Source organism: Mirounga angustirostris, unplaced genomic scaffold (genome assembly GCF_029215605.1).
Source record: "Mirounga angustirostris isolate CCGP_5_RB_7025 unplaced genomic scaffold, mMirAng1.0.hap1 SCAF_15, whole genome shotgun sequence".
Lineage (NCBI taxonomy): Eukaryota > Metazoa > Chordata > Mammalia > Carnivora > Phocidae > Mirounga > Mirounga angustirostris.
The window spans coordinates 85,038,790-85,062,244 of NW_026991723.1; the positions used below are offsets into that span (position 1 = coordinate 85,038,790).

At 47.8% G+C, this 23,455-nt stretch overlaps 1 protein-coding gene across 8 annotated transcripts in view; it reads left to right on the forward strand.

The window, feature by feature from the left end:
* MVB12B (multivesicular body subunit 12B) overlaps positions 1–23,455 on the forward strand; it is a 268,277-nt gene that overhangs the window by 152,492 nt on the left and 92,330 nt on the right. For all 8 annotated transcript variants that reach the window (XM_064579178.1, XM_064579180.1, XM_064579179.1 and 5 more), the window contains 2 exons: positions 1,383–1,512; positions 4,729–4,851. In XM_064579178.1, coding sequence (XP_064435248.1) covers positions 1,383–1,512; positions 4,729–4,851 — 253 coding nt within the window. The remainder of the gene's footprint in view (positions 1–1,382; positions 1,513–4,728; positions 4,852–23,455) is intronic.

Consider the following 23,455-nt stretch of genomic DNA (forward strand, 5'->3'; position numbering starts at 1 on the left):
GAACAAACAAAAAACACCCGGTTAGTCACCATTGGAGGTTGCTAGATTGCCAGCTCATTGCTTTAAGATTTAATAAATAAGAGCAAAGAATCACGTGTTTATCTTTCCTTTCCTGCACCGAAGCTTTTTCAGGGAGACCAAGTAGTTGAAGAAGAAAAGTTACTTTTTATGTAGAAGAATTCCAGCTAATAAATACAGAAGGAATCACAGAATTAGAAAATCACCATTTTGAAAACTTTAGTGAAATTATGGATCTAGGCAACAGTCATCAGGGGATGAAAATGCTGCCCAAAGAACAGTTGTTGGGGACTTGTTATAACCCAGGTCGCAGGCCGACCCCACCGGAACCCACGCAGGGTGGCAGAGCTGGACTCCGTGCCTTGTGACAGGACGCCATCGGACACCTCTGCACCACTTGTGAAGTGTTCCTACCTAAAAAAAATAATCTAACCGGCATCTAATCAAGCCTTTTGCTCTAACTGCCAGTTCACAGGAAATACCTGAGAATGACCCAATTTCCCCAACTTAGCAGTGGCCTGAAGGAAAGGAGAGGGTAGAGAGGTCCTTACAGAATAAAAGGAACCTAAGAGGCCTAACAACCAGATTCGGTGCATAGACATCGTTTGGATCTTGATCCAGGCAAAGCAATAGTTAAATGGTATTTTTGAGACAATGGAGAAAACTTGAATATAGACTATCTACTGGGTAATACTAAGGAATCATTGTCCATTTTGTTAGGTATGAGAATAGCCTGCTGGTCATAACAAAACAAAATTGTTTGCCATAGATGCCCACTGAGATATTGATGGGTGACATGACACAGTGTGGGGATTCATCTTAAATCCTCTGGCAAAACCGCCAGGGATTGGGGGGGAGAGGCGAAAGCAGCTCGTCCGTTGTTGACAGTGTTGAAACTGGATGAGGGGACCAGGTGGATTCAGTCTGTTGTTCTTCCCACTTTGGGAAATGTTTGAAAATTCCCATAATAAAGAGTAAAAAAGAAGAAAAGTCCACGTGGCAAAAGTGTTAATGTTCAGGGTGTCTGTGTGTATGTCCCTGATGGCTTGAGCAGTGAGCAAATGGTGGTTGTGGCCTTTAGAAGCCAGCCCCACGGGTTTATTCCAGCTCTGCATGCCCCTGGGCGCCTTTCCCGGCAGGGGTGCCTGGGGTCAGGTCCCAGGTGCAGGGCAGGGCGACTGGTGCCCGTTCCACAGTCACAGCCTCTGCACCCTGTGGAGGGCAGGCGGGGCGCAGCCCAGCAACCTGGATGGCTAGTCACTCCTGCCACCAGGAAGGGAACGTGACAGGAGACACGACATTCAGAATAGAGATGTTGGCATCTCTGGAAGACTCATACCTTTTCTTGTTGTCCTTTTCTTCAGAGGAATTGGCTTTTAGAAAAAAGAGGCTGTGCATTAAATTTATCCCACGGGATTCAACTGAAGCTGCAATTTGTGACATTCGGATCATGGGCCGGACCAAGCAGGCCCCTCCTCAGTACACGTTTATTGGGTAAGTCTTAGTAACACGGATGGGCTGTCTTCTCTCTGCCCAGAGAGCTCAGGTCACTCCTGGGGATAAAGTCCTGAGACTGTGGGACCCACGGGGCTCTCGGCCACCTGCCTCTCCGGCCTGAGCTCTCATTGCTGCCCTTCTTGCTAATGCTGCTGCCAGTCCAGATGCCAAGCTCTTGACCTCTCTGTGCCTTTGTCCATGCTGCTTGCTCCATCTAAGGGCCTTTCCTTGCCTTGTCCTTCTGTGTGTTCGTCCTTCAGGCTCCTCGGGGACCTTTCCACGTAGCTGAAAGCCCAGGTGTCCTCTCCTTTTTGACCACTCGGCCTCAACTCTCTGCATTGTTTATTCACCCCACTAGAGTTTGAGGAGCACCCATTTGTACCTCTGGGCCAAAGACCCTGGATATGGTGGTGAATGAGCAAGCAAAGCCCGGCTCTCGTGGAGTTGGTATTCTAAAAGGGGAGACAAGCAACAAACAAGAAATAAATGAGTGAGACCATTTCGTTAGTGGCAAAAATGAAACACAGCAATGAATGGAGGCTACTTCAGCGAGGGTGTCAGAGGTGGGGTTGGGGGTGGTGACATGTGACAGAGATGTAAATGTCAAGAAGTCAGCCATGCAGAGATTTGAAGGCAGAGCCTTCTAGGCTCAGGAAAAGAGCAAGTGTAAAGGTGGGAATGGGTGTGGCATGTTCAGGAGCAGAAAGCAGCCCAGTGTAGCTGATGTGGGTGAGTGAGGATGAGTCGGGCTTTGGGATGAGCGGTTAGCAGGACCTCATACAACATGGTGGCAGTTTGGATTTTATCCCAAGCATGCTGGGGAGCCACTGGGAGGTCTGAGTCAGGAAGAAACATGAGTATCATATGAGTACAAGATAATTCCTCGTGTACTTCTCTGGTCTGATGTTCATCTTCCCCGAGAGGCAGAGGACAGCTGAGGGCTAGGCCTCTGTGTCTTGTCCCGGTAGCCTCAGTACTAGGCACGGGCCCAGCTCTGTAGCTGTTTTGTAAATACGAAGTACAGGGAATCTCAGGATTTCATTCCGGACTCTTGCTTGTAAGTGACAGGAAACCCAACCCAGGCTGGCTCAAGCAAAAGGAAGAATTTGTGATCTGGCATAGCAGTGGAGTTCAGGGGGCCGGATGGCTTCAGGTGTGGCTTGAAGTAGGTGCTCAGAGGACATCACTAGGGTCTAGTTTCCCCGTTTATCTCCTTGCTCTGATTCCAAAGGGTGGATCCCATTCTTCCACATCTTCTCCCCTAGTTAGTGGACTAATGGTGGTGTGGGAGCTCTACCTACTTTTCCTTCGGGTTCCATTTCTGAGGCAAAGAGCAAATCTACATTCTTGATAAATCAAGCGGGTTCTAGAATTCAGTCTAACTGGTCTTAATTGATCTCACTGAAGTCCTGTGCCCTGAACCCATGACTGCTACTGGCCAGGTGTCATTGTCTGAGAAAGCAGAACTGAGCTGATTTTCATCCTGGTGCATGAAAGTTCGTTTAGACTCTTTGGCTGTGGAATCTGAATGCTCTGTCTCAGAATTCTGTGATCATCCCCTTCCTACACACTCCAAAGTCCTGTTTTGCAACATGGTTTAAACTAATTATATGAACAGGATTACGGGAGGAGGAAATAGTTAAGAGAATGACTGTACTTCAGGTACCTAGGAGCAGCCATTTACATATAAATAGTAGAAAGCAACAATTTAATAATGAATTTTTAAAGTCTAATTTCAGTTACTATGTGTATTTTTAATTACAAGCGATAGTACTTTAAAAGACTCAAATTTTAACCAATTTAAACAATTCTAAAGAATAGATTGTTACCATATATATCTTGATAATCAAAATTAGAGCCTTCTTTCTTTTATATCATTTTGGAAAGATCGCTAAATAAAGCATATTTTGTATCATCTTAGAGCAAAAACTCCTTTTCAGAAGAAGAAAATTCCAGTATTATTTTTAAGGAAGGAAAAAGAACAATGTCCAGAACTCGGAGTCACCTTTTTCTTAAAAATGAGGACATACATTACTCTGTAAGAGTTCAGGGTTGTCAGCTGGGGGAGACAAACCTCAGGCTGAGAACAGCCCCTCCAAGGCCAGAACCGTGGGGCCATCGCCGAGGTGTGATGGAATCAGGGTGGCCTATGGGAATCAGCCACCTGGTAAGATGTGATCGTGATTTAGAGTAGTTCCTGTAGTGTACTGAGAAGCTGCCAGGAGTCTCCACTGAATAAATCTGTCCTCGTCATTTGACAAGATGCAGTTCGATGGGGGAGTTGAGAAGTTTTAAGTTGGATGTGGCTAAAATAATCCTGTTCCAGTTTCTAAGACCAAACCTGTCTTGTAAACACTCATAATGGGGTGGGGTAGGGGCGCACATCAGGGAACAGGAGACCTGATGTGGCATCTGTCAAGCCCCTTTGTGATCACTCTTGGTTGCAGTGGTCCATGGGGCACATGCCTCAGGCTTTGTGGTTTGAAGAGGTCTCACCAGCTGCCCCTGAGAATGAGGCCAACTGCAGGTATATCCAGGCATTGGGAGCTTTATGCAGAAGTTGGTACATGTCCTTGAGCAGGGTGGGGCTAATTCCCCTCATAGGGAAAAAAACAGGCACATGCGGGTGCCTGGGTGGCTCAGTTGGTTAAGCATCTGCCTTCAGCTCAGGTCATGATCCCAGGGTCCTGGGATCGAGCCCTGTGTCGGGCTCCCTGCTCAGTGGGGAGCCTGCTTCTCCCTCTGCCTCTGCTTCTCCCTGCCCCCACTCAGGCCCCCCCAAATAAAAAAAACCCAAACAGGCACATGCATCCATTCGCTCATTGTTGCCCCATCTGTCTCACCCTAACCATACAAAGAACTTGAAGTGGATTATTACATAATTACCTATAATGAAGTGGCAAAATAAAAAGAATTTTGAAGACTGAGAACCAAGGAAAACATCAATAGTGTAGTAAGAAGGCAGGCTCCAGGGCAGGTAAAAAAGATGGCAAATCAGAGAGCCTGCCTTGTTGGGACAGTTGACTTCACATCAGGCTCTGAACTCTGACACCCAGAGCACAAAGGGCGGTAATGGAACTGATCTTTGTGGGCAAGAGTGGACTCCCTGGTTTTGGAGACTGTGATTCTTTTAAATGAGTTGGGTTTGCTTCGTTGCTCAGGTAAATGCTTTATGCTGAATCGCACTATGAAGATTTCTGTTTTCTCCTAAAGGGAACTGAACAGCATGGGGATCTGGTATCGAATGGGCAAAGTACCGAGGAATCATGATTCATCTCAACCCACAACACCTTCCCAGTCATCAGCTGCTTCCACCCCAGCCCCCAACCTCCCCAGGTGAGGCCTCGTCAGTGGTGTTTTGTGCTGTTATGCATGTTACAGTGATGTGGTCTTGGGTCTCACTGCGTGACATTTTAGAACACCTCCACTTAGTATCTGCTGAAAACTGCAGAAGCAATACACCGCTAGAGGAGATTTTTAAAAATCCAATTAGAAATGTTTGCATTACACGAATGTAAAGGCCATTCTGTATTCTATCTTGTACGTATTCTGCAGGCTCCTAAGGTAGCAGAATATGCAACTTTAAATTGGCTTGCTATTCTAAAGAGCTCATAGCTGCACACAGAAGCATGATTTGTAGCCATGTGGTTGGGATTGCTGGCCATAAGAAGGCAGAATTCCTTCTCTGCCTTGGTCAACAACTCATTTGAGGGTTGGTAAGTAATTTTGCTCGTTTTCATATTGTTTCTTTTCCCAGTGAGCTACAAACTAAGAAATGGGTAGTTTGGGTACGAGAGAATAGCGAGAAGGTTTTTGGGGGAGCTGGTTTCAGTAATTCCACAAAGAAACTTAGGTGAGCAAACGGGTCACTCTGCACCTGATTTCAGTTTAATAGAGGTAGTCATGGTCTCTGCAAAAACCAAGTGGTAAAAAGAATCCTGTCAAATAAAAAAAAAATCTCACCTCTCAGCACTGACTTATCGTGGTGAGCATTGCCTAATGTTGAGAATTGTCGATTTCCTATGTTGTACACCTGAAGCTAATATAACAATGTATGTCAACTCTAGTTCAATAATAAAAAAAATACCCTGCGCCTTACTAGTAGTGAATTATTTGAGGGCAAGGAACAAACAGCAATGAGGGATTAAATTTGAGAAAGTGATTACTAAAGTAAATAAAACAAGAATCGGTGAGGCAGTGCTGTTTGGGGATGGATGTAGCATAAATGAGAGGACTCTGTCCTTTGGGTCTGGTCTTTCTTGTGACAGTTCCGCAAACCCAGAGTGATACTTCAGCTTGACTACTCGGAATGGCCTGAAACTTGACAAGTAGTTTTTAGTCTCTAATTGGCATGAAGAGACAGGAAAAGCCAGCGAGCTTCCCAGAGTCGCAGGGTGAGCAGTGGAGTGTCTCCAGTTTAGGGGTACCGGGCCAACACAGCTCAGGTCAGCATTTTCACGGTCCTTTCTCAATACCCAGAGCATGGACACAGCTGCGTGCTGTCGCCTGTACCCGGGGTCAGCTCAGGCCCATCACCTGCGCTCAGGTCAGCTCAAACCCATAGTTCTGGAATGGTTACAGCTGCTGCCTATTGACATCACATGGTCTGGAAGGGCCTAGACTTGGGTCCCACCTCTGGGCAGTCTATAACTTTCTGTTGGATCAAGGGCACTGCTTCTTCCGGTTAAAGCAGGAAGAACGACCTCCCCAGAAGCTTGCCAGGCAGCGAGAGAACACGGTCACTAGCAGCTGAAGCGAGAGGGCCCGAGAACGCAGGCCACGGGAGGCCAGGCGGAATTGAAGGTGGTGCGTTAGAACAAAAGGTTTATAAGGTTTATGTATTTTATGTAAAACTCTTGTACAGTTTGTGGTTACAAGGGCTACAAGGAAATTGGATCAGTTTTGTTTTACTTGCCAAAGGAAATAGATGTCAGAATAGTCCATATAAATAAAGTGTATTCCCGGGGCGCCTGGGTGGTTCAATCGGTTAAGCGTCTGTCTTCGACTCAGGTCATGATCCTGGGGTCCTGGGATCAAGCCCCATGTCGGGTTCCCTGCTCAGCTGGGAGACTGCTTCTCCTTCTCCTCCCTGTTCTCTGTTGCTATCTCTGTCTCTCCCTCAAATGAATCTTTAAAAATAAATAAAAATAAAACGTATTCCCATGTGGCTGGGTTAAGCCCACCGGTATGCCGAAGGATAATCGAATGTTACATTAATGCTTCCGGATAAATGCCACTTGTCTGTCCCCAGCTCTCCTCTTTCCCTGGGCAGTGTTTTCCAGGTGGTATGCACATCTCTGTGACCCTCCTAATGAATTGCGGCGGAGGAGGGGGGGTGTCTTTGCTTTTTGTATTTTCCTATTCAGTACCTTTGACTTTAAAAAAATGAAATGCTGATGTTTCACTCAAAATTTCCACTGAAGGTTTGTGAAATGATGAGCATCTTATTTCCTTGAGGCTTCAGGTCTGTGATCTCCCCAGCAGAGGAATCCGATAGCTTTCTCTCCAGTGGTGACCTGTGGGAGACGCTTGTTTTCCTGGTGTGGGGGTCTGCAGTGGGCCTGTAGGGTGAAGGCTTCCAAATCCAGCTCCTGTGACCTCTGTTCGCCCCCACCCCTAAGCTTCAGAATTTAAGCTAAACTGGTAGTGTTTTCTTCCCTTCCTTTTTTGTGTTTCTGTGCCTTTGCTCATGTGGACAGCTATACAACGATGTGTCTAAAATCCCCTGGCTTAGATGTTGGCTCAAATGCCTCCTCTCCCAGGAAGCCTTCCCTGAACACCCTGGGGCTGGGCCTGGGCCTGGGCTGGGCTTTCCTCTCTGAATGCTTCTTTTCAGCCATCATGCCTTCACCTTGGGTTGTGGTCAGGTTGTGAACTCCTTGAGGGCAGGAACCATGTCCAGTGCCTGTTACCTCCTAGCGCTCCACCCAGATCCAGGCACATACTCAGTTTTGCAGCAAATGCTTCTCCAACAGCCTAGGACCCTGTGCTGCAGCTCCCCCCTGCCCCTGACGACTCCTGAGTCTCTGAGCATTCCTTGGGTCCTTTTCTGACTAGAGTGTAAGCATAAGAAATACTTCCAAGTGTGGTCTTTTGTGTGGACGCAGGGATCAGATGGCACAGCGGGGCTAGAGAGAGAGAGCGTGTGCGGTGATGCAGCGCCCTCTACTGACCAGATTTGGAGGTGGCCTGGAGGACTAGCATGCTGGTTCCAAGCAAGGGAGAGCAGGCCCTTTTCCCAGCAAATCCCCAGGGGACCGCAAGGGACCAAAGGAGGGCCAGTAGCAGACCTTGTTGTCTGCTTGAGCTCGAGCTTTTATGATGTACTGTATGGTGACTAACATCACATAATAAAAAAAGAAAAAGACAAGAATAATTTTAGGTAAAAAAAAGCTAAAAACGTGTGCTCTGCCTCCATTTCTTATGTTGTTACTCATATTTCAAAGAATTCTGTGCCATTTTTTGGAGAGCTGTTATCCCCAGCTTATTTCAGGCAAAAGGAGCGGTTGGTGGACTTTCTCCAGAGTTGACGAGTCATCACCTGAGGACCTCAGGGTCCTAGCAGAACTGCGTTCTCCAGAGGCAGGTGCCAGCCTTAGGAACAAGTGCTTCCTGCCTGTTTCCTTCCTGTTGTTGCAGGGAATGCTAGTCGGGAGGCCAGATCTCGGTTGTCCTTTCAGAATGGTTGAGCCCCTGGAGAGAAGAGAGAGCCCCTTGGCTGTATCCAGTGAATCGGATGCAGTGTTTGGTAAAGTTCATGGCAAAAGACAGGATGACAATGTGTCTCGGCAGACCTCTTCCTTGTTCAGTGACTCTGTGAACATATACATCTCTGCACACGTTTCCTGACCATTTCCAATTGAGAAGGGCATGCCACCTCTTCGAGGAGTGTGGAGCCCCCATTTTCTCTCTGGGCATCCAGGCTGCTCTACCCTCTGCCTATCTGCTCCATGCACCTTGCTCAGCATAGGCTGGCCTTGGGGCTGAGGCGCCGTCCCCTCTCCCCAGATGTCTGACGGACTGGCCTCAGCTTTGCAAGTCAGCCTGGTCCATAGAAGCAGACAGTTGGTGTTGGATCCAGGCTTTTCTGATGCTCTTCCATGCACTGCCTTGGGGCAGAGGGCAGGTAGAGGAAGCACCTTCCCACTTCAACCACAGCAGGTCCCACTCCTCCTCTCGCACCAGGTCTCACATATGGTTCTGCTGCTACCAGTTCCAAGGTTTGGAAGGGCTCTGGGAGGCAGGTGGATTCACAACTGATGGAGCACCGGTTGCCACAGAGTGTGGATAAATGAATGGCTCCATGTCGTCCCGGGAGGGGGCCCCTGGTGGACTGCTGCCCCCTGGCTTGCTGAGCAGTAGAACCATGGGCTTGATAAAGACATCAGAGGCACGCTTATCAAATTTGCAGATGACACAGAGTCATTAGGGAGAGCTGATGTGCTGAATGACAGAATCAATACTCTGCATCTCGAACACCCTACTGGAACCAGGAGATGAAAGGTGTTGGGTCAAAACAGCATACCCCACCCCCAGGTTAAAAAAAAAAAATCAGTTGCACAAGAACCAAACTGAGGACACCTGGCTTAGTGATTTGTGTGCAGTGACCAGGCTGGGCACGGACTGGGATTGTGTAGAATGCGGCCTGGTGTGCCCAGTGGGGCGTGTCCTGGGAGGTAGTGTCCTACACCTGTCAGGTTCATTGGGAGGGTCACGTCCACTGCCACACACCACCTTGTAAAAGTTACCCAAACAGCACGGAATTTGGGTACGACGAACCGTTGTCGTACCCAGCTGGCCTCAGGTGTTTAAATGGTCAATATGTAGCCGAGAGAAGGGTTTCCAGGTGGGGATGGGTTGTTGGCAGCCCCAGAAGACAAAAAATTAGATCACGTGGACTGGAGTTTTAAGGTGGTAGATTTAGGCTTATCATGTTCAAAAAAAATTCAAGAACTCCCCAAAGGCAAAAATGCCATGGCGTTGAAGAAGCCCACTCAAGAGGTTGTATGCTCCCAGCCGTGGGCAGCATTCAAACAGCATTTGGATTTTTCAGACCTGCAGGAGTTCTTCATAAGCCTTATTTAAGAAGTGTATCTTGTCCCCATCCTCAAAAATTCAGACTCCCACGGCACCTGGATGGCTCAGTTAGTTAAGCGTCCAACGCGTGATCTCAACTCAGGTATTGATGTCAGGGTCGTGGGTTCAAGCCCCGCAGTGGGTTCCGCACTGGGTGTGGAGCCTACTTAAAAAAAAAAAAAAAATCAGACTCCCAGACCTGCACAGTAGGTCTTGCAGACACCTTGCCGAGGTTGCCTCCGGGCAGCTCCACTGGGTAGGGAGGGCGCAGAGCAGGGGGTGCTTGTCACCGGGGTCTGCCCATGTGGCTTTCAGTGCTTCCTCGCCATCTGACTTGTGGCCATTGTCCCCTTCCGCTCCCCAGTGCTGGTGTCTGGTTGTGTCCCTGAGCTGAGGAGGGCTGTGGGGCCCCCCTCCCTGGGATGGAGGGCACAGAGGGCCCCCGGCGGTGCTGACCCTGCAATAGGCAGTCTGGACTCCGGAGTGCTGGCATTTCCACCTTATGTGGACCCCGGGCTCGGGCTGTCCTAGGAAAGATGGGACGTGTGGTTCTGGTAGCTCCACTGTGCCCTTCCCCTTGGCCTGAGTCTTGCACATTGTGCTTCTGAAGGAGAAGCTGCTCCCTCAGGCCGGGGGCACGTGTGATCCTGCATGGACATTGGCCCTCCCCTGGGAGAAAGTGTCTTTTCCACCCCCCCACCCCCGCCCCAGAGCACAGACTCCTTCACCAGCTGTTGAGTCCTGCCCCGAAGTCCCAGCCTGCCAAGTGCAGCCTCTGGGGAGCTTCTCCCAGGTGCCAGGCGGGGCTGAGCTTCCCTTATAAGGCGCATGGTGCTGCCCTGAGTTGTTCCAGTAATCTTCCGGTGATTTGTCAGCTCCCAGCGAGTTGTCAGTCACAGGTTCCAAAGTATGTTTCTTAGTGACAGACATAATTGTACTTAACTTTTTGCGTGGATGTTATCAATCTGTGACAGATACTCTGGGAAATGGGGCATTTTGATTGCAGAGGATCTGTCACATGCATTTAGTCTTTCTCTCAGGGACACCAGGATTCAGTCACAACTTTTGCATGTCGATGTCAGGTTTTGAGAACATAGATCCTTGCTGACCTCAAAAATCGTTCCGTCACTCCGATCCCAGGGCTGTCATCTGAAAGGTTAATGGCTCTTCCTAAAGGAGAGACAACCACACTGCGAGGATCTGGAATTCAGGCCGTGCACGCCCAGGCGCACCCCCCATCACAGCCGTTGTCAGAGCCCGTGAGCCGCTGCGCTCTGTCCCCCACCCCGGACCCCTGGACCCCACCTTCCTGGGGACGTGGGGTCAACCCGCGGAGTAAGCCAGCAAGCAGAGGGAGCCTCAGCACGCTGGGTGGCGTCCTGTCGTCTAAGCCTGTCACTGTTCAGTTACAAGGTGGTCTTTGTGCTGCAGAGGACGTGTGTCCCCTGCCCTGTTGTGGCAGGACTTGAACAGCACCCATCAGGGAGGCCAAGTTTCCCCAACGAGGTGTTTGCCGCCATCCCGAGGGGCGGAAGCCTTGGCACCAGAGACGTTGCCTATCAGGGGAGGAGCCCCAGCAGGTTTTCCTGTTGTGTAGGTTTAATGGAGAAGGCTCAGCCTAGAGGAGTGGAGGGAATTCCAGAGTGGAAAGCTCTTCTTTAAGATCCCTCATTTACGAGAAGGATTGTCTGTGTCCTTCATCAAGGTGAGATTAGAAGCCAAGGGCCGCCAATTCCAGTGATTCTTTTCTTCCCCCATAACAGTAAACATTGTATGTCCTGGATTCCAGGCTCACATCCATAGGGACAAGAGACAGGTTGGGGGTACGTGAGCCCCGGGGGAGCTCTCTTGGTCCCACTGAAGGAGGGTTTAGGGCTGGCCGTTCCAGCGGGGGGCCTTCAGAGCTTTGCACCTCCGCGGGGCGTGCCCAGGCAGGACTGCGGGTCTGGCTTCACTTGGGGATAATTAGACTTCCTTTTCCTTCACACAAAAACCACACACGTTTTTGTTTTTTAACTTTGAAGATGGGATACACATTTTCATATCCTTCCTGGCTGTGTCACCCCTTTGAAGATGAAGACTTACTGCAGATGTTTTTCAAACAGAGCACAAGCACCAACACTGTAGACTTGAGTTCCCCTCACTCTGCCCCTGGTACCTTCCACCCACTGCTTTCGAAAGTACCAACAGCCAGGGGGGCTCCCGAGAAGGGCCGTCCGTGGGGTGGGACCTGAACACTGATTTAAATCAAAGTTAGATTCAAAGTTGAGCTTCCTGGGGCTGAGGTATTATTTCAGTAGCTCATCTTGACATTCTTTGCCTGGAACTTTAAAGCCCTGGGTTGCCTGCTGTCCTGTTGGGGTTTCCAGATTTCCACATGTTCTTCTTATTTTCTGAAACCTTCACTGGCTTCCTGTTATCTGACATACCTCCCACATCATCTTGCATTAATCAGATGAGTCTCTTCTTGACTCCTGAGCACATCACTCTCCTTCCAGAACCATCTCTGCTTTGGCCATTGCTGTGTATCTTGGCCCGTCCTGCCCCTGCCCTCCGGGAAGGGGCAGACCAGACTCCAGAATGCAGAGCCTTAGTCCCGTCCACCTTCCAGCCTGGGATAGCCTTTGCACCTTCTAGAAAGCCCGGCCCCGTCTGTTTTCCCCCTTCCCCTCCTCCAGTTGCTCGCACCCGACGATTCACCTTTTCCTGTCATTGCTACGTGTATTTATGTTTGGTCTTATGACTAGATTTGCTGGCTTATTGATGACACGGATTCTCCTGCTTCCGTTCTGTCCTTTAATGCTTTAGAAAAGGCTAGTCACACAGAAATACAGATGATAACATTGTACTCCCGTGTATGGAAACTTAGCAAGTGCTTTGAACTGTGTCCTCTCACTTAATTCAGCAAGTGTTCAGTGAAAAGCATGTGGTCCCAAAATGGCAGGGACCTTTGAACGCCAGGTTCCTGGCATATTTGTTGAATGTATAAAGTGAGCTGGCTTAGATACATAGCACCAGGTATTAATCTACTGATCCATCCCTCTTCCATCTATTCTGCCAGCCAGCAGAGACTTACATTGTATCTGCTACGTGTCCGGCACTTTCCAACTGGGTTACAAATAAGAACTCCTTTAAACCTCCTAACAGCTCTGTGAGTAGGGTACGGTCATCACATCCACTTTAAGATGAGGACACCAAGACCAAGGAGGTGAAATCCCTTTCCCAAGGTCACACAGCTACTGAGCAGCAGAGCTAGGATTTGAACCCAAGCAGAGGAGCGGCCTGTGGCTTACAGACTGTCTGTGCCCCGAGGCTCCCGGCCACAGGGTCACCGGCTATGAAGCAGCCACCCAGGTGTCCCAGCTGTCTCCATGTGTGGCCTCTGCGGGCTCCTGACCAGCAACTGGGAGCCACAGACTTGGCAGAGTGTGCACGTGTGGGTGCGGGGAGCCTGTTGTCTTCCCCAGGCTCCTCTGGTCGGGAGCTCCCCACGAGGTCTGCATCCACAGCCTTGTAGGAGACCCGTGAATGTTGGCTGGGGCCCAGTCCACCGGAGCCAGAGATGGCGGCTGAGGAGAACATGTGGAGGCCATACACGAGGGGTCCTGGCGGCGCGGCTCCCTCCAGCGGTCTCTGAGCCCACGATGAAGCGGGGTTACAAGTGGTGTGAGAGAGACCTACAGGGGAGGGGTCTCGGAATATTTTGGAAAGGCTTGTGTCACAGAGCGTTTGCTTTTGCAACAGTATCCAACTTCGTTGTGGTGTCAGAGCGATGTTGAAGGGGAGATTTCATTAGAATGCAGTTTGGTTTTGCTGGATATGAATGATGAGTTGAGGCTGAGCAATACACTTTTTGATATTAATTTTTAATATGGCTTCTTGGGAAGTCAGAGCTTCTATTTAATGAAGAATTGACTATTAGTCGATATGGCTTCCATCTCTGAGCTGGCCTTCTTTGCTTTCAGTCTTACACATCAGGTTGTGACAAGGTAGTTGCCGCTTGTAAATGTGGTATCTTTGTAATTTTTGTGATTCTGAGTGTCTAATTTTTCTTGGTGGTCATGACGGTTATGCGCGCTGCTTGGCGTTGTCCCGGAAGCAGGGCTGTAAATATGAAATAATTTCCTCCCGTGCCTGCTTCACGGGTGCGCGCGGGCTCTTTGTGCACTTGGTTTAAGCTCCAGGGTTTGGAGAAAGGCCTTTTTCAGGATTATGAAAATAGTTTTCCGTGTGTCAGAACAGATTTATCAGTTCACTTTGGGGTCGGTTTTGTGAACCAGACCATTTAGAGAAGGATATTTTACCTTTTATCAGAGCGGAAGCTGACAATCTATTTGCAGGTAGCTCTACAGAATATTTCACCTGGATCTCTCAGTGTAAATCTAGCTGCCAAACAAAGTAAAAATGGGCGTTCAGTGAAATTTCTCACTATTTTACACCCAGCACCCAGCCCCCTCCCCAGTGCTGTTCTATTTCAAGGCAGGGTTTCAATTATTAATTTGGATATTTAACAAAATCCTGGGCTTGCAGTAACTTTTAAAAGGCCCCTTGAATTTTATTTGGGTCAGGTTTTTGCCCGTGGGTAGGGTAGCATTCAACTTGAATATCTTTTCTTGAGCAGATGTTTTGTTTCCAGTTGAATAATAATAATAATTATTAGAATAAATAAAATTATCATCATCATTATTTCAGCTACAGTCTTTTGAACATCTTGTGCCAGGCGTTGTGCAAACACTTTATAGATATTGTTTTAATCTTTATAACCATGCAGTGAGGTGCATAATGGGGATGAGCAAAGCCTTTAAGAAATGAGCAAGATGCAGTGGGGAGAGGTGGCAGCTGAACCAAGGGCAGGGCATCAGGACTCGGGAGTCAGGACAGGAGCCTGGTCCCACCATCCCTGCCTGAGTTTTAGGACTTCACCTCACTGTCTCCTACGGCCTCACCGGGGACCAAACATTAGCCACAAGCCATTCCAGACCATGGTCCACATTGCACCTCCTTATTAGTCATTGCTTTATTTTGCTAAACAAATTGTTTTCCACAGCTTCCGAGATTGATTGAGCAAGAAGGAGAAGAATGCGTCTTTGATTCTTTGTTAGGGTTTGTTGTTTTCGGCTCGGACTGTTCCCTGCCCACCCTTCACTCTCACGCACGTAGCCTTTTATGGATCTGAGTTTGGCAGTCTCCCTGCTCTTGAATTTTGGAAAAGCGGATATTTTAGTAAGCTGGAAGAAGATGAAAAGCTAGAAGTGCCCATATGTTCCTTGTTTTTAAAAGTAGGGTCAGTGAGGTTTAGAGACTCTTTAAATATTTCAGTTTATAAGATTAGACTAGATCATCTGGAATGGAAGTGCAGTGCCCTGGGTCCCAGACTTCGCTTTTTTCTTCATTTCTTTTATATGGGAGGTAGGTGTTTTGGCATTGCAGGGTTCAAGTGTAATAAAACTTAAATGTAGTGAATAAATACCATGATTTGGAGTATTGCTGCAACTGTAAACTTAGTTTCTTTCTTTCTCCTTTCTTCCTTTTTCTTTCTTTCTCTCTCTCTCTCTCTTTCTCTTTCTTTCTTCTTTCCTCCCTCCCTCCCTCCCTCCCTGCTTTTCTTTCTTTTTTTAAAGTAATCAGGGACTTGGAAAATAGCCGATTGGTAGAAGGATGGTGTAACTTAACCGAAAACTCCGAAGCTTTAAAGGAGTACAGTCTTTGGCCTTTTTCTACAGAAGCATTTTCTTCACCCAGTTAAATCTTCGCGGGTTGAGATTAAGCATCCATCCTGAAGTGTCTGTTCGAGTACTTTGAAATTGCACACAGTTGTGCATTTTGTTGAAACCATGCCGACCTTTGCTCTCATTTTCTCTTGGATTAGGATTGGTAACTCTGACGTGGTGCTGGTTTGTCTGGATCCCAAGATATTTGCAGAAGCCGGGAATCTGAGCAACTGCCTAGCCCAACAAGGTGCCCTTGGAGGTGACTTGATGCCACGCACGTGGAGAGAGGTGGGGCCGGGACCAGGTCTCGCCTCCAGTTACGGCGCACCTAGCATTTTAAAGATTTTTTTTTTTTTTATTTGACAGAGAGAGATAGCGAGAGCAGAACACAAGCAGGGGGAGTGGGAGAGGGAGAAGCAGGCCTCCCGCCGAGCAGGGAGCCCGATGCGGGGCTCGATCCCAGGACCCTGGGATCATGACCTGAGCCGAAGGCAGACGCTTAATGACTGAGCCACCCAGGCGCCCGCACCTAGCATTTTATGCTTCCTGCCGCGAGGTGGGACAGACAGCGTTTTCCTGTCCTTGGTTGCCCCCCATCAGGTCCTGGGAGACACCTGCGTGAGGGAGGGCTGTGGTCACCAGACTACCCAGACAGGAGGGACCTGGACCTTACTTGTTTTCCGGGCCCCCCACCCTCCTCCACCTAGAGAAGCGGGAACTCTGTGCGCTCGCTGGCGTTTCCTGTCCTGTTCATTCACTCTTCATACCGCTTCGATTCTAAATTTCAGGAGCGATTTGTCACTTTAGAGGAGGGAGTCATTAATAACCATTATTTAGAACTGTCGAGGCTTCCTCTCGGTGTGTGAATGTCTGAGTTAAGCATCCAAAAAATTGGCCTTGTTGGTGGCAAACAGGGCCTCCGTATTGACAGATCCGAGGCTGCCTCACCCCCACTGGCCTTTCTCACGTTCTAGTTATTCCAAGTCTGTCTTTAATCACCGAGAGGGTGGCGGCCGAGTGGTTAAAGCACGTCCTCCTGGAATTCATTAGTATTATTACCAAAGACCGTGTTGTAAATTGTTGATTTTTTTTTTTTTTAACTGCTTGGAAAAAATTTCTCCTTAACTATTTCATTTTAATGTGCTTTAAAAAAAAAAAAAAGGAAGAAAGATTTTTCTCATCAAACATTTGAAACAAAATAGTTCAGAAACCCTGACTTCAGAGCTCACCAGGTGTGGGCTGAGGGGTTGTCCTAAAAGAAACTGAAATAGCATCTCAGCCACCCTCAGGCTGTGGGGTGGGGGCCCGGGAAGAACCCCCCAAACCTGCTGAAGGTGGTTAAAAAGCATTGGCATTCAATGTATGTTAATGCACATTGTTATTCTTTAACATTAAAATTCCACTAAAGTAGTAATCATTACTGTTAATATCTTTCAGTGGAAACTTACAGTAAAGGAGCAATAGTAGAAACAGTATTTAAGGGAGAGCTGCCGGCGTGATAAGAATGCAAATAAGTGTTATTAGCCTAATGATTTTGCCGTCGCCATGGTGGTGTGGCAGCAGTGTTGTGAATATGTCATCCGGCTCCCGTGAATTCAGAAAGTGTGTCAAAATACAACTTCAATTAGTTTGCTCTAATTATGGCTCTGGAGAGTTTGTAACTACATCACTCCTCATTAAAAGAGATTTTCTTATACGGATTAATGTAATATACAAAGGAAAGTTTCAAAGTTCCCGACGCCGTTTGCTCCCGCAACGAGCAGGCTTGGAGCGGGGCCGGTGGATCCTGGGTCTCCTGCTTCCACGGGCCGGGCCTGGCAGAGGCAGGGGATGGGGACAGGGGGGCGGAGCCGGGGCGCTGTGGCAAAGGGGGCCGTGCTGGTGCTGCATGGAGCAGCTCACCCCTCCTGCTAAAGTGGCCATTACAAATGGAGTTTTGACGATTGCCACAAGAGGGTAAATGAACCCATCTCAAGCCTTTAACAGAAAACTGCTCCTCTGAAACTATGGGGATGTCCCTCACCTCACCCACAGCACCTGTGAAGTCTGGAAGCAGAAAGCTCTTAAGACCTACCATGGCCACGTGCAATGTGTAAAGCCAGCCTTTGATCCTGTCCTAGGGGCCTCGGAGGAGATTTCATGGGAAAACTTACTTTGAGTCCTGCAGGATCACATGGCCTCTGTGAAATGTCAAAAGTCCTTTTTTTTTAAGATTTTATTTATTCATTTGAGAGAGAGAGAGCAAAAGCAGGGGGGAGAGGCAGAGGCAGAGGGAGAGGGAGAGGGAGAAGCAGGCTGCCCGCTGAGCAGGGAGCCCGATGCGGGACTCAATCCCAGGACCTGGAGATCATGACCGGAGCCGAAGGCAGACGCCTAATAGGTAGAAAGATTAGGTAGTTACAAATAGGTAGTACAAATGCTATTGTTGAGGGGCGCCTGGGTGGCTCAGTCCATTAAGCGTCCAACTCTTGGTTTTGGCTGAGGTCATGATCTCAGGGTCATGAGATGGAGGCCCCAGTTGGGCTCCGCTCTGGGCATGGAGTCTGCTTGAGATTCTTTCCCCTCCCCCCCTTCCTCTCCCCATCCTCCTCCGACTCGCGTGCACTCTCACACTCTCTCTAAAATAAAATCTTTTTTTTTTTTAAGATTTTATTCATTTATTTGAGAGAGAGAGAGCGTGAGAGAGAGAAAGCACGAGAAAGGGAGGGTCAGAGGGAGAAGCAGACTCTCCGCTGAGCGGGGAGCCCGATGCGGGACTCGATCCTGGGACTCCAGGATCATGACCTGAACTGAAGGCATACACTTAACCGACTGAGCCACCCAGGCACCCTAAATAAAATCTTTTTAAAAACTACTATTCGTGGGCGCCTGGGTGGCTCAGATGGTTAAGCGTCTGCCTTCGGCTCAGGTCATGATCCCAGGGTCCTGGGATCGAGTCCCGCATCGGGCTCTCTGCTCCTTGGGAGCTTGCTTCTCCCTCTGCCTCTCTCTCTCTGTCTCTCATGAATAAATAAATAAAAATCTTTAAAAAAAAAAAAAAAAACTACTATTCTTGAGCTGTTGCCATTTCAAAAGAAGGGAAATCCACGTTTTCTTACGCTGTTACTGACTTCCCTCCCCCTTGAACATCAGTAGGGCTCTGCAGTGCCCACCTCTGCGAGGCCCCCTGTACAGGGTGTAGATGGCTGTAGCGGGTCTCGGGTCCACTGTACAAGGCTGTTCCCTCGAGCTTTGCTGCCCCTCACCACGGCCATTCTCCTGAGCAGCTAGTCACAGCATCCTTGTGACTCCTCGGTTGGAGGAGCTCAGTGGTACATTTTGAATCCAAGAGTTAGGGGCGCCTGGGTGGCTCAGTTGGTTAAGCGACTGCCTTCGGCTCAGGTCATGATCCTGGAGTCCCGGGATCGAGTCCCGTGTCAGGCTCCCTGCTCGGCAGGGAGTCTGCTTCTCCCTCTGACCCTCCTCCCTCTCATGCTCTCTGTCTCTCATTCTCTCTCTCGCAAATAAATAAAATCTTTAAAAAAAAAAAATGAATCCAAGAGTTAAATTTTAGAATGCTTGTTGGGTGTACCTGGGCTTTGGGTGCCACTCCTTACCCCCCCCCAATTTATATACACAATGCAGGATATCCAAAATACAGCTTTGAATATGTTTTTTTTGACCTCTGATTGTTCTCTTTGTCCTTATTTCTGGTGCATACAGGAGGGTATGTAACTTGGCCTTCTTTATACGACTCACAAGCAGTGTTCTCTTGAGCGCGTTCTATCGCTACTCCGAGTTTCAGTTTCCTCTTCTGTAAAGTGGGGATAAGAATATCTCCCTTGCAGATGGTTCTGAGAAATAAACGGGGGACACATGAAAGTACTACACCAGCCCACAGCGGGCACTCGTGCGTGGGGCCTTCTGTCTTTGTCCAGTCTGAGCCCGAGACCTCTCTGTTGCCCTCATTTGGCTCCTTTCTGCCTCCGCTGTAGCTTCAGTTACGCCCCTACCCCCCACCCCGCCGGTTCTCACAGAGCCAGACTGTGGGCTCAGGGGCCCCGCGGAGCTGGGGCGGGGATCGCTGTGCTCACAGGTGAGCAGCTGGTGAGGGGTTAAGATAGTAATTGTGTAAGTCTTCCAGGCTTTCTCCCAGTTCTGCGATAATTTGATGAAGAACTTCACCCTAATTAAATATTCAAATTAGGAATAAGTGTCAATATGGCTTCCCATTGCCTGGAATGATGATTAATTGTATTCAAAACTCTAGTGGCCCACTGTAATCTAAACTGAACCGTTGTTCTTGATTATTTCTGCACCGCACTTGCCATGTTTTTGTTTTAAGATTTAAACTAGTAATTGATTTGCCATATGCTGTCGAGCTGCACATACTTTAAAGCTGTGCGTTTAGGAACTTAGGGATTTGGAATTTTGATTTCCTTAGTCTTCCAGTGGCAGTTTTCTTGTCCAGTGCAGAGTGATTTGGTGGGGAGGGGCTGGTGTCTGTGTTGCCCAGGAGGAAAACTCATTATATAGTCAAGTTGGTAGGCTGAGGTTGTATTGATCATGGCAAATGGGTTGCTTGAATGGAAAATGAACAAGTCTGCATTTACATTTAGCTTGTGCTTTGCATTGTCTCGGCAAAGCAACATGTTTCTAGTGGAAAAAGCATCAACTCAAATCCTAGCCCAGCCAGTTTCTTTCACTCTGTGTTCCTGGGCAAGTCGCCTAACCTCTCTGAACCTCCTTTCCCCTGAGCAGTAGAATAATACTTACCTTGTTGGGCTGGGTCGCTTAGGGATGAGTGTGAATCATGAAGAATAGTTCAGGTGCTCAGTCAGTGGTAACTGTCATAGTAATAGATGATTACGGAAACCTTCAATGTTGCCCCCCCCGCCCCCCACCTCCTGACATCACACTCGGAAATGATCTCCCACTTCTCTGACTCCAGGAGCCTCCATTGCTGTTTCTTCCTCTGTGACCTCTCCTAGCTCATTGTCTTGACTCATGAATTACTATTTCATGGCTTGAGCCTTTTCTGCGCACCCCCGCCCCCCCACCCCCCACCCCGCCACAGTCTTTTCTCTTGGCAGATGAGACCACAGCCTCCACGACCCTGGACTGGGCACTTCCTAGGGTTTGGTGGAGCGCCTGGTCCATGGTAGGCACTGAACAGATGTTTATTGTTTTCTTTTGCTTTTTTTTTTACCATTGCTTTAAAATGGAAACATATAACCTTATTTGCATATCTTATATTTAGAGCTTTTTACTTTATGATCTAGGCGATTTATGTGTTTTAATTTACTTATAGATAAATTCCTAAAGAGGAAAGATAGAAGTCTCATTTGGCTCTTTGTTTTTTCATTTTTAAAGAAACTTTATTGTCTTAGAGCAGTTTTAAGTTCACTATAAAATTGAGAGGAAAGTACAGAGATTTTCCATATATCCCCTGTCCTCACATATGCGTAGCCTCCCTGTTATCAACATGACTCACTAGAGTGGTACTTTTTTTTCTTTTTTTTTGTAACCAGAGATGAAACAACATTGACACATCATAATCACCCCAAGTCCATAGTTTACCTCAGGGTTCACTCTTGGTGTTGTACATTCTGTGGGTTTGGACAAATGTATGATGACATATGTCCATCATTATAAAATTATACAGAATATTTTCACTGCCCTAAAAATCCTCTGTGTCCTGCTCATTCACCTCTCCCCCCCAGCCCCTGGCAACCACTGGTCTTTTTACTGTCTCTATAGTTTGCCTTTTCCAGAATGTCCTAGAATTGGAATCCTACAGTATAGAGCCTTTTCAGATTGGCGTCTTTCACTTAGTAATATGCATTTATCATTTGGGTTTTTAAAGATCTCAGTGCCAAATCCTGTACTTGACCTATAGTAGGAGCTCAGTTAAAAACTGGTGGACCGAATCAGTCACAAGACAAGATTACAGCAGCCTTGTGTGCCTGCTGATAACACAGTCCGTCTGCCCTTGGATAGCGTCAATTCACTGGGTATATTTGGAATTAAGTTTCAAGTCTGGGCATAGAAAGTTTATGAGATAGCAGATATCGCTGTAAAGGAAGTGGGTCTGTTTTAGATTTTACGAAACCTTACTTGACTTCGCTGATGTCAATCACATAACAAAACAAAGATGTCTCATCGGACCTTGAAAAATGGTAGTAAAGTTTGCACATGGTGATTTCTTTCTGAGGTCGGCTCCAAAATCAACGAGAAAAGAAAAATTCCCATACCGAAAATTATTTGAGGGCCTAGAGTCGTTAAAATAACGGACTCTCGGTTTTAGTAGAATGAAGTGACAAGAAAAATGTCCAGCATTATCTCACATTATCTCTGGGTCTTCACAGTTCTGAATCCTAACTCAGAACTCAGTTTGGAAGCACGGGGACCTGGAGCTGGAATCATTTCTGTGAAGTCTTTGAGGACGATGCTGGTGCTGGTCAGGCCTTCCAGCTGAAAATGATTCATTTTAATTACTGTCCAGGGCAATCTGATACCTGAGCATATGGTCCTTAAGAAATAAGCTTGCCCAAACTGTCAGCGAGTGTGGGCAATGGTCAGGGACCTCATTCTGACATCGTTGACCAGCCTTGGAGAGTGGACGCTCTAGAAGGTGCTTATTAAAATGCCAGCAGGTGCAGCGAGGGTCCCCTTCCCTGTGACTCCCTCACCCTGCTTGTGCCAGGTGTTTTATAAGAGCCTTTTTCTTCATTAAATGGCATTCATTAAGCACGTCTTTACACCTGGCACAGAAGCTGCATGTCACAGATGACTTCTTCCCAATGGTGTTTTGCAGGAATAAAGTGGAATTCACATAGCCGTTTGCTGTGTTCTTTCCCCCACCTGACCACCTTCACTCAATTATCGTGGCTTTTGCATATTATATTCCTCTGCCGCCACCACTCCCCCCGCCCCCATTTCTGTTACTTTCTTTTGCACGTTGCCTCTGGTCCTTGTCCACCAGTAGACAGGTTCTCTAGAAAACAAGATGTTCCTTTAGCACCAAGTGCTGTGCTGTTTGCTTTCATACATGTTTGAAAGCGAGGCTGACACTCCCAGCAACTTCTCCTGTTTTCTGCCATCATCTTCTTACTGATAAAAAGAAAACTTCTCATTGGAAAAAATTAACACATAAAATATATGAAAGGAGAGGGGGAGGGGAAAACTGCACTCTCCGTGGCCTCAGACTTCCGTGGTCCACAGTGTGACCCCCAGTCCTGCCACCAGCCTCAGGCCATCTGCTGGGAGCTGGCATAGCCCCACCCTCCTCCCGGGGCCCCTTTGATTCTTCCGTGTGTCGTATCCATAACAGTGTTTGTAGGGTTTGTTTCTGTACTCAGGTTTTATTTCGTTTTGTTTTGTTTTGATCAAACAGCTGAGTCTTGGAGATTTGGCTGTGATGATATAAAAAAATGTCTGGCTCATTCCTTCTTGTTCTGTCCTAGTTTAGTATCACATGAACATTTTCCCAGTTCACTGCTCTTACCAACGCTGCCTGAAAGGACCCGGCTCCCCGCTCTCCTGCAGCTGAGTTCTCTCTCCCAGCGCCACATGGTCCACACCCTCCTCCGTCCCACCTAGAAAACCTGTAAACATTATTTTATGTCCATACAGTATTCTGAATCTGACACTTTATAATGTCCTATAAATTATATCACATTTATAACATTTTATAGTGTTCCGGTTTTTGAGTTGAGCATCGTCATTCCGAGCTGCATTTGGTGATTTTTTTTCCCCCCATCAGGGTTCAAACCCAAGCTGTATCCCTTCAGGCAAGCTGCGGAGCCTTTCTGAGGCCATCTGTCAAATAGAGATGGTCTCAGTGCCTAGTCGTAGGATCCGGGTGGGGGTTACGTGGTAAGTGTGAAGGGGAAGCCCTGTGAAAATGGCAGCTAATGTTGTTTGCCAGTTTTTATCTTAAATAAGTCCTTTCTCACATTTCCGGTTATTTCCTCATTTCTAGAGGGAAAGCAAAAATGCCGGTCCTTTTGTCTGCTTCCTTCGCAGTTCTTAAGTCTTAATTTCAAATCCTCTGGAGCATGTTTGAATGTATCTCTTTCAGAGAAAGGGATGTGAATGATCTTTCTTTGTCAGTGTCTTCACATATAAAAGATAACTTGAAGGAATAAGTTTCTGAAAATCCGCTGTCTCTC